The sequence below is a fragment of the Tachypleus tridentatus genome, chromosome 13 (assembly GCF_004210375.1).
Source record: "Tachypleus tridentatus isolate NWPU-2018 chromosome 13, ASM421037v1, whole genome shotgun sequence".
NCBI classification, from domain to species: domain Eukaryota; kingdom Metazoa; phylum Arthropoda; class Merostomata; order Xiphosura; family Limulidae; genus Tachypleus; species Tachypleus tridentatus.
Genome location: NC_134837.1, coordinates 256,947,133 through 256,964,386, shown reverse-complemented (window position 1 = coordinate 256,964,386; position 17,254 = coordinate 256,947,133). Strand labels below are relative to the sequence as shown.

The 17,254-nt window shown below is 29.7% G+C and overlaps 2 protein-coding genes across 2 annotated transcripts in view; one reads left to right on the top strand and one right to left on the bottom strand.

Moving 5' to 3' along the window:
- Window positions 1–1,931: 1,931 nt before the first annotated feature.
- RpL23 (ribosomal protein L23) lies at window positions 1,932–10,773 on the bottom strand. The gene is given in 6 exon segments (XM_076475845.1): window positions 1,932–2,022; window positions 2,024–2,085; window positions 4,760–4,873; window positions 5,143–5,271; window positions 7,522–7,605; window positions 10,638–10,773. Coding segments are annotated over 6 exon segments (423 nt in total). The 5' UTR covers window positions 10,651–10,773; the 3' UTR covers window positions 1,932–2,001.
- Window positions 10,774–10,885: 112 nt separating this feature from the next.
- LOC143237024 (LIM and SH3 domain protein F42H10.3-like) overlaps window positions 10,886–17,254 on the top strand; it is a 29,789-nt gene continuing 23,420 nt past the window's right edge. The window contains exons 1-2 of the mRNA XM_076475844.1: window positions 10,886–11,216; window positions 12,857–12,951. Of these exons, the coding sequence (XP_076331959.1) occupies window positions 11,145–11,216; window positions 12,857–12,951 (167 nt within the window). The 5' untranslated portion in view covers window positions 10,886–11,144. The remainder of the gene's footprint in view (window positions 11,217–12,856; window positions 12,952–17,254) is intronic.

Genomic DNA, 17,254 nt, shown 5'->3' with positions numbered 1-17,254 from the left:
GGCATGCCTCCAAGATGGCGGTCAGATTTTTTTTTCCTGCAATAAACATTGAAAAATACGATTTCTCCTCAAAACCACCTACCCAGCCCCCAAATCGCTCATATTTTCCCTCGAATTTACACGAATCTCGTGGGTGATCGTTGGCCGTTTGAAAACCGCGTTTCAGCGGAAAAATGGCACGCATGTGTATACAACACAGAATCCTAATCGAACATTCCTTAAAATTATTATTAATAGTGAAAGGTTCTATAAAACCTTTTTAATAGAGAACTGCTGTGGGTCAATGACATGAAGTTAAAGTCTATATATAGACCATGGGAAAAACAAACTTATTTTTACAAAGTTGAATGTAATCTATTAGAAAATTCCACTAATCACCCAGTTCCAGTTGCTTCCATGACACATTCATTCAAGTTCTGGAGAATAAAATGGTTGTTCATGCTATTATACAGGAAACCATATTGATATAGTTGCCATATGCAGAATCTAATGGATTTCTATGTGACTGAATTGTTTAAAGGAAACAATGTGGAACCATTGTCCCAGTGCATGAGATGCCTTAATGAAAGCTTGCAGGGAGGAATAGCACATTTTAGACATGAGAGCCTCACAAAGAAGTCTTTTGCAATGGATATTACACTACTGTCCAGATGCAGTCATTAGATAGTGCACGATCAGATGAGACAACAATGCAGTGAGGTACCAATATTGTTTTAATATACTCAACCCATGTAAAATATGTATTTAACACATACAAGTATACTACTTTCAAAATTCGTTCTTTTGTTAGCGTAAACTTACATTGTTTTAAAAATAACCAGTTATAAGCTGTCTTCTTTTCCATCATATGATGTTTGCATATGTAACATATAATAAACTTTGTTTAATGTTTTTAGTTTTCAAAAACTTTCTTACTCATTACAGTGGAAATGTGGAAAATTCCTTTTAAAAATGTATTAATTAGGCTTCAGCCAAAATCTAAATTGAGAATTGGGATAAAACCCTTGGAAATTATTTTGATTAAGTTACTGTTTCATAAGTGTAAGTTTTCTGAGTTGTGTCAGTATGACTAGATTTTTTAATTAGCTACTTCTAATAATTTCCATTACCATATACTGAAAACTGATGTTACATGCATTCTGTAATATGTAATATTGCCAGAAACTACCAAGGTGATGAGGTTCAAATTCAGTTATCATCACATTCATCTACAGAAAAAAAACCCGTTAAAGATATACCACAAAATATCTGGTACATGTCATCAAAAATTCAGTAAGGGTTCATTACACAGCATCATTGATCTTGGCAGATAAAACAAGTCTTAAGTTTTCTAGCTAGTATAATTTATAACTGTATGTGACAAAATATGTTTTAAAAACAGTATCGCCATCAACATGTTTACAGTTTGTAAGCACCAGTTCCAGCTATAAAGGCATACTGCTCCAACCAATATTTTTTTCACAATGCACAGAGAAAGGTGCACAACTTCAAATTTCCTAAAGTTACCATATAAAGCTCTTTTGGGTAATATTTCTCATCACTTATCCTGTGGCCAAAGCTAACATAGCCTGAACCCGTTATGTTCAGCTAATACAAATAAGATCCTAGTTTTTACGATGACGAGAAGACCACTTGAAATGCATTCTAAAGACAGCTGGTATGGGTATTAACACTTTAATTAAAATAAAGTACAGAAAGAAGGTTCAAAAGTTCTGTATTTAACTGGAGATTTTAATACCTATGCAAGTCATTTTTAGAATATAAGATTCCAGTTTTCTTAATTAACGTAAACTAATATAGTTTATGTTACACAACTGTAATAAATTGTATTCTATAACATTCTTCATAATTTCTTAAACTCATAAAACATGCAATTTAAAGCAATGACTTTCATTTTCATCAACACAGAGATACTGAACTATACAAACAAGAAACCATCTGCAGCAGTTTTTATTATCCAAGAGAAAAATCACCATACATAATATTTTCTTTTCGATCACATTATGCAATGCTACTAGCATTGGGATGCAATCCTTGGCCAAAGATCTGCACACTCTTTTGCTACTGGTCCTGTAATAGCTGAACCTAAGTACAAAGAAAAACAAACAATTTAAAAATTAAGTCACAAGTTAACTTTAAAAACGTGGTTAGTGATCCAACGTGACAAGATTCGCAGAATATTCCTACTAATTTGGTCACACAATCCATTTTTGTTAAACCAGCAAATGTTACTTCAGTTACTTTTTTAAACATATTTTCCTAAAGTTCACCAGGGTGACTATAAATTATAATAAGTAAATACAGATTAAATAGAAATTTGTGACCATATCATTTACCCCATGCCCTGTCCAGTTGTGTATTCAATCACAACACTTGTATCGTGCTCTGAAGTACTCTTAACATACACCCACAAGAAACTGATTATAAAAAATTAATTATATGCATGACTTCTATCCAAAAACAATATAAAATGAATATACAAGATATATGTTTCAGGTTACACACAAATACACAAACTAAACGAAAATGAAAGTTTCAACTTGCATTATGTTCTCTAGGAAATTAAGAGAGAACAATGTACTACAACATTTTGTTCAAAGTCCTCAATAATGTAAAAAAAGGTGAACATCTCAGAAAGCAAGTTGTTATTATGAATACTTTGCAGTTATTAGTTAAAAATATCACTTGGAAAATGACAGAAAAAGTTTTAATAACAGGTAGATCACATTACATTTTATAAATTGATTCTGATCTATTAAGAGGAACCATGAGCACTATTAAGAGTTCTAGTTATCTGCTGACTATTTTAAATGTCACTTTATAATTGTCGAGACCAGCTGTTTTCATAAAGCAAACAGTTCAGATTGTTCCAAGTTGATGCATCAATTTAATTGTCTTTATGTCGTTTGCTTTTCTTTGCCAATACAGAAAAATGATTGTTTGTGAAGTTCTTTTTTCCTGCTCCTTTAGAGAATTGTTGTGGATGTTTGATGTTGAGTGAAAGAGAACAATACTTTAAAAACTAAAACATACCTTACAACAAATTTTCACATCTAGAATTCAAACATTAAGCTAAGTGCATTAAAAAGCTATTTGCCAAAACAGTACACACATAGGGAAGGGTGAGCAGAGCAGCTGGCAGAGAGAGCCACTTGACCTAATTACATAATAAAACATTTTAGCCAACCACAAGCACACTTTCACACTGCATGATTATGAGCCTCTGAGCAACATGGAAAGGTAAGAAATTGCGCCATTTTCCCCAAACTCCCTCGGTAAACATCATGTGAAGCCTTGTTTCCAACACCACTTCACGATCTCCATATCATACTCAATAAGAATGTGTAGCTGGCTTTTGATACAGGAGAAATGTTTTATATATTTTAGGTAAAAAGTGCACAAGACGATTTTCTTTAGGCATGACCCCTTAAGGCAAAGTGAGCCATGGTCCATTATGCCCACAACCCTGGCTCACTTTGTTGACTGAATTGTCTGCACTGCAAATAACACTAAATCAGCATAAAACAATGTAGCATATTTGTTGTGATTCTTTGTGTTAAATGAATAAATAGGCCCAACTGAGTAAGTTGGCAATGTTTTACAATGACATCAACAATAATTTTATCAGTAATTATTTTTATTTATTTATCATTTGTGGTTTAATGAGGGTTAATAAATTTTCTACTTGTAGATGGTCTGAAAGTGACAGTTGGGTCATTTCATAAAGGTTTTCTAAGATAACCAAGAATGCTGACTAGTTGAGCAACTGAAGCATTTGGAATAGATGTTTGATGGTGTTACAAAGAAAGGGCTACTGTAAGATGATGATTGCTATACAAGTCTTAATAATAAAGTGTATTAGGGCAAAATGAGCTGGTAGGACTCTGTATAACCTGTCCATCTTGGACCCTAAATTTTAATATAAATATATCCTTTGATAATATACTTATTTTTAAATGTGCTCCACAAATGAAACATGCTCTTTATTAACAGCTGGATTATCAGTTATACCCCTATTGTTATTTTAATAAAAGCAACAATTTCAGATTCAGAATCAACCAATAAGCCAGTATTCTTGTGACTAATTAAAAGGTTTAGCCAATAAATCTTTCCCATTGTAGTCGATTGCAGGTCAAATTTTTATTACCTGCAGAAATAAAAGTTATTTGATAATTTATTTATTTACGTGATTGTTTAAACCAATTATCTGTAGTTCTACATTATTTTGACTACTGGTTGGCAGTTTAGAAAACATCCTGTTATAATGAAATCTACAGTAATTATATTTAAGACTGTTTTATTTAAAAACTTAAATCAACTTTGAAGATATCCTCCTTCTAGTATCATGGAGGATAAAGGATTATTATTATTAAATAAAAATTACTGAAAAATAATTATATGCTTATAACAAGGAAAAGCAAAAACATTTACACTTCATTCAGTATATATACTTCTAAATCCATCATGTTCATACAACTATATAATTATGTAACACACAAACAGAACATAACAGTACAAACTTGGTTTTAAACATTTACTGCCACAAGCAACAACAAATAGGTTACTGTATGCTCTACACTAGAAAACCAAAAGCTTAACTAATCAGCTCTAGACATTTTTATGGAATACAAGTTTAATCAAAATCCACCCATCCAATCTTGGGGCATCCTGTCCAAAAGGTCAAGATGGACAGGTGCAAACCAATATGCTGCTACAGAATTCATTACAAGTACTATTACTTTGACCAATGGGAACTAACCTTTCATTTCTCCTTTGTTGTTCACAATAACTCCAGCATTGTCTTCAAAATAAATGAACACACCATCCTTCCTACGGAATGGTTTACGTTGCCTGATAACTACAGCAGGCATGACTGTTTAGAGAGATAAACATGCTTTATACGTTGATGAAATCAATATCCACGATCAAAGAAACATAACATGAGCAAATGAATATGTAAATAACAAACAGAAATACAGTCACATTATTTTACTAAATGTCACAATTATAAAACATTGCTCATTTTCCTTTGGCTTTGTAAATATTTTCCTACATTTATTACTGGTGCAGAAGCTTTATGATACAAGTTTTCTAATGATAGTGGCTCTATATTCGTTCAAGATCAACATCAGTTTTCATTACCCTTTTTCCTTAACTCTGGTTTTCCTTTTTTAATTGCTGCTACTATTAGATCTCCAACTCCTGCCGCCGGAAGACGGTTTAAACGACCTTTGATCCCACTTACAGCAATTACGAATATGTTTTTCCCTCCTAGAGTAAGATATGAACAGTGCAGTTTGAAATGTAACACTTAAAAAAAATGAACACTGTGAAAAACAACGTTGCAAAAAGAAAAATAAGTATACAAATTCTATAGTAAACATGAACCACAATAATACACTCTCAATATGGAACAGGCTGTTGGTATGACATTAGAAACCACTACTGGGAACAGAAAGACAAATTGAGACACTTAAATGTTGTTTGCACAGTCGTACTAATGTGAACAAGAATACTCTAATGCCTATTTTGAAGTTTTTAAAATAAATTTTAACAATTCTATAAACATTTCAATGATTTCAAAATTTAACACAACAGTTAAAAATTGTTCATTAGATATATGTAAAAAAGTTCATCTTCGACTGTAAACTAACCACATTATTTGTACTTTCAAGTTGTGAATTTGTAAAATACATTTTTAATACACCCACTGCATACATTTATGTATAAATTACTAATTATTAGCATTGTTTCTTTTTTGTTAACACACTCAAATGTCAGTAGTTAAATATAATTTAAGAAATATTTGACAACCACAATTCCGTTCTGTCAAATTCACTTCTCAGCAGTCTCACAATGAAGTTACGGCATTCTGTAATACCGTGAACCTCACTGTAATGTTCCCTGTTAACAGGTTACCCTAAGCAACTGTGTATCTTAACCTGTCACATAAGTTGAGTACATTATATTAAAATACTTTTGGAGCCCTGTAACAACATAAAAGTCTATGTTGTTGCATCCTGTCATGCACTGTAATGATAACTCTTTGACAATAACCCTTCTCCATGGTTCCCACTGCAAAAGGCCCTATCTAAGCACAACCCAACTCACTGCTACCATAAACAGTCTGATCATACAGATATCTATGGGTTTTGCATGAAATGACTTGTGTATAAATACTAATTATATTCACTAGCTGCTTGATGTATGACAGTTTAGAAAATATAAAAGTAATCCATGAACTTGTGTCACTTTTCCATTTGTGTAGTATTGCCTCGATTACATGTATGATGTTTACCACTTAACCTTGTGTTTATAGATTCATATATGTTTCAAGACTCTCAACACTTTACTATGGTTGGAATATCATTTGTTTCAGTTTTTTGTAAGGTTCTAATGCTCCAAGATTATATTTTCACTCACTCCTCTGCATGTTTGTCACCAAAATTTCTCGAAAAATGACAATGGATTTGGACAAAAGTTGGTAAACATTCGAACTACGACCCAACTTAGAAATGATTAGATTTTTGATGTACAAGGTCTTAATAATACCAAAAACATTAACACCAAGACTGATTCTTCACACTATTTTGGTTTATAAATCAAGTCAAAAATAATTGAATTTCGAAAACACTTGATAGACATGTGTAAAATATTATCCCTCACTGTCCTGCCAAAAGTGGACAATGTCCACCAATAATGACAGACACACACTACAGTCTTTCTAGTGTCCTAATGGCATTAAGTACACAGAATATCCTTGTATGATCACATCTTTATGACCAGATGCATGAATATTTTGTACTGGAATGGAATACACCACTTCCAAAAACAATATATTTCTGGTGGCATCACTACATATTGCCTATGAAATGCCAATGTCAAAATATAGTACTGATACATCACATAACACTACAACCTTTATATTAATTGTGGATACTATGCAATTTGCCAACAAAATTTTCAAAACTATTTTAATACAATGTATTCAACCTTCTGTTGATGTTGTTCTTTGCTCTCTATATTATAGACATCTCTAGCAATCTTGAGAAAACACCAAACTGTTGTCTGGTTTTAATAGTTCTGACAAACAGACTGCCAATTTTAAAGTATGAAATGTGAATCTACAATCTACTTTAGAAATCTATTAAAGAATACAAATGAGTACAGTACAACCACATTACTAAGGATAAGTCTGCAGTACTAAATATTTTGTTTGTAGTTAAGCACAAAGCTACACCATGGCTTATTCGTACTGTGTCCACTATGGGTATTGGAACCCAGCTTTTAGTATTTATGTAATCTTTCTGGAGGCTGACAAAATGGCTCTTGAAACAGCCAATATATCAACAAAGACCATTTCTGTAAACTTTATGAATTATAGACTGCGTGGTTTCAGATTTGGAACAAACCACCCCAAAAGTAAGAAGCTAACAATGTATAATCTTTATATACCCTAACATAAAATGCCTTCTGTAGAGAAAAAACACAAGTTTTATTAAAATACCTATATAAATGTACCTGTATTATCTGCACAGTTCAAAACAGCACCCACAGGTAAACCTAGTGAGATGCGAAACTTGGCTCCAACAGCTCCTCCACGTCCTGCAAAATAACAGGAAGTTAACTTTCACCAGTAAACAATAAAAAAATTTAATAAGTAACCAATATATCAGTAATAGTAACTTAAGAGGAAAATAAAAATATAATTTAAAAGATCAATATATTCAGGCAAATGTAATATGCTTTCACTACACAATTTCAACACATCCAATCTTAACACCATAAAAGTTGGAAGTGTCCTATATCATTATTTGGGGCTTTTGAAGGCATCTTTGTGCTGCTCAATCACACATATGCCAGTTGAAATAAAAGTAATTAATCAAAACATCCTGTGTATATAAAACCTCCATATGTGAAATTTAAAAGGCTTAGCAACCTATGTCTAGCAGCAACCAAGTTCAAAGGTCATAGTGAAAAGAGATTTGTTTGCTTTACTTCTTGATATATCATTCTATATTTTAAACAAAATATAGTAATAACCCATACACATATATATAATAACTGAACTGTGACCATATTATAAAATACTAGTCCACTAAAACACAGCCAAGACAAGGAAGACTAAAGGACAGTTTTGTATAACTGGATATGTGACATAAATGCATGTGCACTGCAAAAATACAAGTTATGTAATGTCAGCTAGGCATGACTGGAAGGTGATAAAAATTCATATTTACATATGGCATTACAAGACTTCAGCTACTCAGGCTAAACATTTGTATATCATGTTATATGTAGTTACTCTAGCATGAAAATAACACAATTTATATTTCCTAATTGCTTATGATGGTTGCAAGGTTGTTCAAGTGACAGACCCCACACAGAGTACTGAAAATAACAAAATATATAGTCTTACTGAAAACAAATGTTTGAAATTTATTTAGGAGGTTCTAAAGATTACACAAATAATAATTGAGATTTCTGGGACAAAGGATAGTTTTTTGAATCATAACAAGAAATCACTTTGAGCTCAGACTAGTAATGACACTACTTTCAAAAACAAATCTTTACTAAAAATCTACCATACTGTACCAAAAGTTATAGAGTAAATGCTTCATGTGTAGAAGTGCGTAGACAAACTAACATATATTATACAGAGTCCATAGCAAAAGGGTTAAGCAAATGCATTGTAATTACTATTTCAATAATTTACAAGTCACATCTCTGAAATAATGATGAATGACACAAGCTATACTATCATCTAAAAAATACAATGTAAATATAACCAACAAGCATCACTGTAACCAGTTATACAAGGTGTCCATAAATTATTTACCCCATTATAAGCCTTTATAAATTCTCTATATGAGCTATCTTAAAATGGTTTTTGACAGTTAATAACAACTCAGTACATTTTTATTTTAAGTAGGTTACCACAGTTCAGTAATTAATTCAGTAAACTTCCATGTGAGCTTCAAAGATAGAATGCAAAATATCAAGGTGGAACTTTACTGAATTACTAATATGTGATTTACCTCCACAGGTAGAGAAACCCAATTGTAGCAACTTTCTAATCACAAGTACTTGTGAACCAGTATTCTTTATCCATTTAGCCAATTTAGAAATGTAAATGTATAAACCAATTTTAAATACATAATAACAAGACCAAAATTGATATTTACAAATTTTAATGCTGTATTAATTTTATTAAGGTATCAAACCAAAGTGTGCATGAATCTGTTCACACCCTGTACTTTAATCATTTAGAATATTATGAAAATATACTTCATGACTAATTATGTATAAATAGGCTGACATAGCCTTTGTAAAGCCTACAGAAAAAACTTTTTTGTAATAAATCCACTGTCCCTAACTCTTAAAAGTTTTCTTTTCTTTAAAACAATGTTGACATTTATCAATCAATGACATTTTCACTCTTCCTTTGCATAAACAAGTTCCATAATAAACTTGTCTACTAAGTTTTAACTTGAACAAGTCATTTTTACATCAAAGCCATATTAGGCTATTTATCTCCATAAATCCAGACTTACCACTGTCCCATAAGGGAATTTAATGGAATCAAACTAGAAATTAAACAAAACATAAAAACCACACCATTGTGAATTTATATTAAAATATACTAAAAGGTGGTTGTACTGTTATTCTATAATTATTATGCCAACAAACCATAGTAGATAATTTATGCTGCTTTCCAGCATCTTCCTATAAAATTTAATGTTTTTATTTCCCCAAAACACAGAATTTGAAAGTCTCTAAATTACACGACGCTCATTTCAGCATAGTGACACAAACTCTAACAGTTTCAATCTTTAATAATGATACTTAATTGTTTAACATACACTAAATTATTCATATCTATTACCATTGATTGAAGTAACATTCAATGCATGCTTGTCAATATGTCTTTTAACTTTATGCCTTTGCTAAATAATGAGATTACCTTATCATTCAAGTATTAATACAACTTGCATACCTTTGTTATTTATGCTATTATTATTGACCAAATATTTTCTTTGCAAGCGTGCATAACTATCTCACCACGAAGTTTTTACAACTCACAAACGTGTAGATACTGCAATCATAGAAATTTATGTATGGTTTAGTAAATTGGGGTTAACTTTCATAAAATGTTAACATGTCAGTGAAATAACAATATTTTTCGCCTGTAAATATAACGTTCCTTCAATTTCATTACGTTGCACTGAACATTATCATTAATAATTATTGCTGTTACCATATTAATTAACGTCAATCGAATATATAAATTAGACAAAACGATCTGAACAAACTCATGTCTTAAATAAATAATATATATATATTTTTCAGGCATATACATTTTCCAATAGAAAACACAAAACACGTCAAACTTAAATAATTCTACATATCACACGCACATTTTTAAACCTAAATCAGACGCCATTACCTGAAACATGAAATTTTGTTCAATACTATTTTCATTCAACATTTACTCAAAAATAACAAATCATTACATATTAATATTCAATGAATAATTGGTAGTCGTATTTAATTAACATATTTATCACACATTTTACGTAATATAATTAAAGAAGTTGAAGATGAAATAAAATATACAATCTAGTTTACAACCTCACCTCGCTTAGACATTTTTCGTGGATAATAAAAGGAATGTTTTAGTCATGCGCAATGAAACGATGAATTTAGGAAATGGTGAAAAGTGATTACTTACTTTAACTCATTATTATTTTAATTTTTAATTTTTTTAATACTGTTATTCAACAAAATTAATATAATGTGCAATGAAAATTCAAAACATCATATTAAATTATTAAATAAGTTTATTATTTTTCGCTACACTTTAAGTCGGGTTTATGAAAGTCCTTCATCGAGGCAAGTCAAACTTCAAACTTGAAAGCAACAGTATTTGTACTCGAGTAGTCGGGTATATGTGTTGTGTGTTATTCGTATATTTCAGTTAGATTTTTCAGTTTTAATATATCAATATATATATATATATATCACGTTGTACAGTATTCAGTAATAAAATATTGTTTGTTCTTTTAATTTTTGTGCGCGACTGTGAAATTACACGTTTACAAAAGATACACCGTGAAAAATTGTATCGTACGCTACAAATTACAATGAGTGCGAAAAAATGTGCAAGGTGTGACAAAACCGTCTACCCTCTTGAAGAGTTAAAATGTCTAGACAAGGTACTACTAGTTGTAGATTTTGATGTCTTAGAATTAATACTTATGATAAAACTTGAACTAAACTAGCGTTTGAGCTTATGAGGCTTTTTTTTTAAAAAAAACTCAAATTAAAGGATTAAAAGTAACTGTGTAATTGATTTTACAGTGGTGCCAGGAACACTGGGGAGTGTTTGGTTTTAACCTTAATTTAAGACAGTTTTAAGACTATACTATAAATTTTGTCGTTGCAAATGATCTAGCTAGGCTATCTAATGTTAAAAATGTGATTTCATGTCTTTGGAACACTACAACTAATATTATTCCAGAAACTTTCAACAACTGGACTGTTCAAGCTTCTCAAATGTTTTAACTTCTATTACATATCACTGTATTAAATATAAGTAAAACTGTTCAGTTCTGTTCTTATAGATGAAAACGTTTAATCCTAACATAAGCATGATAGCCAAATTCTGCGTTTTTCTGTATGTGAAACAAAAAAAAATCAAAACTGAGCATCATAATAGCTACTTGTCAGCTTGGATATTTTAGATATTTTACTATAATTTGTTACCAGGTATAATACTAAAAATCTTCAGTTTTCAAGATCACAAAATAGAGAAGAGTGCCAGAACACATTATTTTAATCCTATTTATATCACTTATAAATCAAGAAAGGAAATATACTTATTCTTTAAAATATTTTGTAGTTTTTCATTGTGATAAGGTGGAATGTTGATTTTGTATTTTAGGGACCATGGATATGGTGATGTTTTGTGTTTTCAACGTTGCTTGTCACTTGTTAGTTAATAAAACAACTTGGCAGATATACACTGTGCATTTGTGTTTTCTATTAATAATTACTGGATAACTTTGTAATCTTGTTTTGGATTCTTACTATAATATGGGGTCCTTTGATTACTACTAGGGAGACAAATATACCTCTTACCTCCTCTAGGTATATGCACACACACACACGTATGTATGTGTTAACAAAGGTATTGAGGTAATTGATAACTCAGTAACTCTATTTTTCACATTTTACCATATGGAAAAATGACCATCACAATTGCTTTTTACCACCAGTATGATTTTTTATATTGTGTTTTTGAACATTTACACCAAGTCCATAAAGTTCCAACTTGAAAGTTGTAGCATTTTATTAAAAGCTCTTTAAACAATTAGGTACAAAATATCATCCTTGTGGCTTAATAAAAAAACGACAACAACATGTATGGGTATTGTATTGATATTATTAATAGAAAAAAAAATACAAAATAAGTCAACACATTACAAGAAACAATTTTTTATGAACAAAACCCAAAAATTATGATTTTATCCAAGTATTTATTGATGAGAAGATTAAAATAATTAATTAATGTGGCATTTGCACATTGACAAAAATGTTTTTGCCGATGAAACATTTCTATTTGAATTTAATCTTTTTGTTACAGACTTGTATGTTTTAAAATAATGATAGATAAATGCTGTAGTAATTTATTAGATAATAAAATAATATACCAAATGAATTAGAAAGAAATAAAATCCAAGTTTTTTTAAAGACATGTTCATGAAATGGTGTATTCACTAATGTTCTTTCAGATGCCTTACTTTTAGCAAGGTGCATTTTTATGTTTATTCTCCTAATTTTTTTTTATTGACAGATTTGGCATAAAGGATGCTTTAAGTGCCAAGAATGTGGAATGACTGTTAATATGAAAACATACAAGGGATTTAACAAACTTCCATACTGTAACGTGTAAGTTTATTTTCCGCAAACATTTAACATTAAGAATTATTACATAATTTCTTTACACTGTTCTACAATATTTTTTATTCACATAAAAAATTACAGACAAGTCATTAAATTTGACAGATACAATTGAAAATATTGTCATAAGTATGAGATTAGAAGTAATTATGAGACAATAAACAAAGGTTTAACTTTTTGTTTTATGTGAAGGCACAATGAAAAGTGGACATAATATTGTAAATACATTCTGTTCTACATTAAGTAACTATTAATTTTGCCATTAAACAAGTTAAAATGCAGTAGTGCAATGTATTCATCATGTGTAAGTTGATTTATTAATTAAGTACATAACTCTAAGATAATAACTTATATTGATACCTGCAATAACAAAAAATCAGTAATTATTTATAATTAAAAATTTCATAACTTAACAATATGAACCTGGAAAATTCATTCAGTGTTCAAGAAATAAAGTATGTGGCTCTTTTAATATTAAAGAGTAATTTTGAAATTAGAATAGATCAGAATAATTAGTCTCTTTCTAAATGGTTTATCAAAGTACAAAAAGCAGAAACTAAAGAAACTTTGTTATGAAGTGTATTTCTTAATAGAGACAGTTTAATGTAAAAAATAAGAAAATTAGTGACTACGTTTTCTCCAACAAAATACGAACTTTTATTTGAGTTTAATGAACATTTTGAATGAGTTACCAAAATTATGTTATGTTGATAATAAACATAAATGAAACTTTTTCAAAAATATTTTAAAACATGAATATAGTTAAAGAAGCACTACAGCTCTAAGTGTAATATTAATAAAAATATATTTTTTAACTTGTTACAATTAAGAGATTAGTTAGAATATCTACAATTAAACAAAATCTTTTAACTTAAAGAGTGTTAATAAATAAGGTCTTATACTTTCAAGGTGTACATAGACATTATAGAAGCTTCAAATTACTTGTATTATTAACTTCCAATTTGAGAAAGCTATTTGTTTAAGACAAAACTACAAATCAACCAGGCAATCAACATAGCTAATTAAATATACTTTTCTCAGATTTATAGTTATAAAGCATTATATCATTAGTTGGATACCCTTATTGTTAATGGAATTTTCAATTTATTCCATTAAAAAAAATGGTTTTGTCATCTATACATTTGCTTCTATTGGCAAGTAAAATCCTGGCTAACAACATGTGAAAAATGTATTCCAGTTTTGTTAGAATTTAGTACATACGTGAGAGAAGTTAATTCTAAAGAAAGACTTTCAGCTGTTTGATATAAGCAGTTTCAGTGTTGGATATGATAATATCAAAACAACTATTAAAAAGTTGAGACTGAGATCAGTTCTAAGAATTTTGTAAGTAGAAAAATATATTGCTGATTACATGACTAGAGCAAACTTTATAAAATAACTTAATTGAATTTATACCAAGTAATAGATATTAAAAAAAAATTAGAAGGGCATATCTCTGTTATACAGCATTAATCATATTTTACTCTCAGTAAGTACAGAAATGTAATTTGTTGTTATCAATGACCATAGACCATTTTTGACAGCATCAGGAATAATATTCAACATATGTCCCTAAGTTTAATCAAAATCTGATTTCTGACTCGCTTATAAAGCAAAATAGTGTTAAAAATTGGCCTCCATGTTAATAGAAAGGAATTTATTTTCAAAGCTTTGCTGTGTCTTTAACCTCGACCATTCAAAAATGAATCATTTCCAACTTGGGTTATAGTTCAAATGTATACTAACTTTCATCCAAATCCACTTGAAAACTTTTGCTGACAAACATACACACAGATGAAAACATAATCTCTTTCTACCTTTGTTGGCAGAAGTAAATGTTGTTAGTGTTAGTTGACTCGAGTACCTTTATGCATTATAATGTTTTGTTCAGGTATTTTTTATTAATGGTTATTCCTATATTTTTCGTTATTTGCATTAATCAACAGTTTTGTTGTACTAAACACTGTTGAGAATCACTTTTCAGTTTCCTTTTTTTGTCCCATTAAAATGGACATTTTATTTCAGAAATTAGATGACAATTTTGTTGTCACGTTATGAAACAGTGAATTGATGGGATTTTGACTGGTGTATTGCTAATAAAATATGAATTGTTTGTACAAAGAAATTTGTACATTCCTAGAAGTGTTGTAATTAACATTGTCTAGTATGTCATGCTTCATATAGTGTTGTTCCTGTTTGTTTGAGGATAAACAGTATCAGTTTGTTTTAACAGGTTAATTAGTCTGTTTCTTCTTGATGTTACTTGTCATCCTGATAAAAATGTATGACATTATGAAATATCATATTTTTCAAGACTTTTTTACATAATACAAAACAAAAATGTTTCATCAAGTCCAAGATAATCTCTTGATCCATTATCAAGTTTCTTGTCAACCATGTTTTTGGTTGTAATTTAAACAATTTTTGTTAATAGATATATTACAAAAAAAAGCAAAATTCAACGTTTGAAACAAAATTACACTATAAAAAAGTAATGACTAAAATGTATATTTTTTTCAATATTTGGCATTTTCAGTTATAGAGTTTTTTGTGAGATGACCAAGTTTAGTGTTATTGCTTATTTAAGTCTGAGTTAATGTGTATTAGGAAAATAAACCAAAATAAAAGATATATGAACAAATAACATTAATAGAATTTTTATTTATTTTTATCCATTTGAATCTTAGACATGGTATGAATGTCGAAAACATTACAAATGTCATTATTCTGACAATACATAGGTGTGATATAGATTCAGTGTTTATGAATTAAAGCACCTCAAACTTTATACTGCACAATGTTTACTGTTACTTATCTCATGCACTTCATTAGTTTAACTTTTAGGCTGGTAGCTAAAGAGAAATGTATAGAATAACATGGTACAGCAAAAGTTTTATTTTTATTGGAATTGATGGTTTAGAAAAGAAATTATTTAGAGTAGAAATTTTTACATATATATGTAAAATGATATGTCTTTACTGCTTTGCTGTTTCTAAAACAATTAACAGTCCTTAATGTGCTCCATTGTGATATATGCACCTAAAAGTAGTGTGTGTTTTACTGTATCAACTTTATTTTTCTTGATATAACAGAAGTACTTAAAAAGAGTGAAACTAAAGTTTTATATTGTGTTTTTGGTAATGATCAAAACTTAGTGAATACTGTAATGGGTTTAATTCTATTCAAATTTGAGTAACTAGATTACTTTTGAAAAACAGGCTTTGTAACAGGAGAATGCATCTGTCAAATGTAGAGGTATTCAGTTTAGTGAAGTGGACCTGGTTTTGAAAAAGGAAAAAAATTGCATGTAAACATAAAAAATAACAAGCAATTCAGATAAGTCCTGGTTCTGGTACCTCCTTAAAAATTTGGTTCTGGTGTGTACCATCAGAATTTCACCACTGGTCTGGTAATTTACTATAGAATGTTTAAGTTGTTAGCCTATTAATTTAACACTGGATTAATTGTTTTTATAGCAAAAATATGCATTTATTTAAAACATGTTAAAAAAAAAAGAAAAAGAGGTGGACATTTTGAATTTTTCATACACCTAAAAGACTGGAGGGGGAATTTCTTGTCAAGAGATCTGTTAAGTTTAGTTACCCTAAAAACAACAACTCCCTGCATTGTTTGATAATGACTAAAATCTGAAAGACTGGCATATTTTATATGCAGTACATGTATGTGTTTGCTGATAATGGTTGACAGGTAGACGAATTTTATTTGGAATATTACATACCATAAATATACCAAAAGTGACTTGTATATAAAATAAACGACAAATTATTGTTTTCAACTAACAGCGTTTCTACAACCATGTTGTCCTTCATAGAGGGTATATTAACACAAATTATTGTTTTCAACTAACAGCGTTTCTACAACCATGTTGTCCTTCATACAGGGTAATTACTTTTTCAAAATATTTTGTAAATCATATAAAAATACATAAGTTGAGATAAATGTGATTTGTGTTGTTGTTTTTTTTCCTAGTGTGTTAACATATTTGGAAAAGTGTACTAGTTATCTAGCATACAGCTGCTATTTTAAAGATGTCCATGGTACAGTAATTACATTTTAAAAAACAAAAGTGATTTCATAGTATATGTAAGCATAAAATGTTTCCATTCTACTTCAGAAGTTTAATATTTTTTGTATGAAAACAAAATGTTCTTAAGGAGAATTAGATAGTGTTTTTAAACTACATGTATTTCTTATTGGTGTGACTGTATAACCCAAACAGTTTAAAATTCATACAGCTTAAACTTTATACTGTACAGTGTTTACTGTTGCT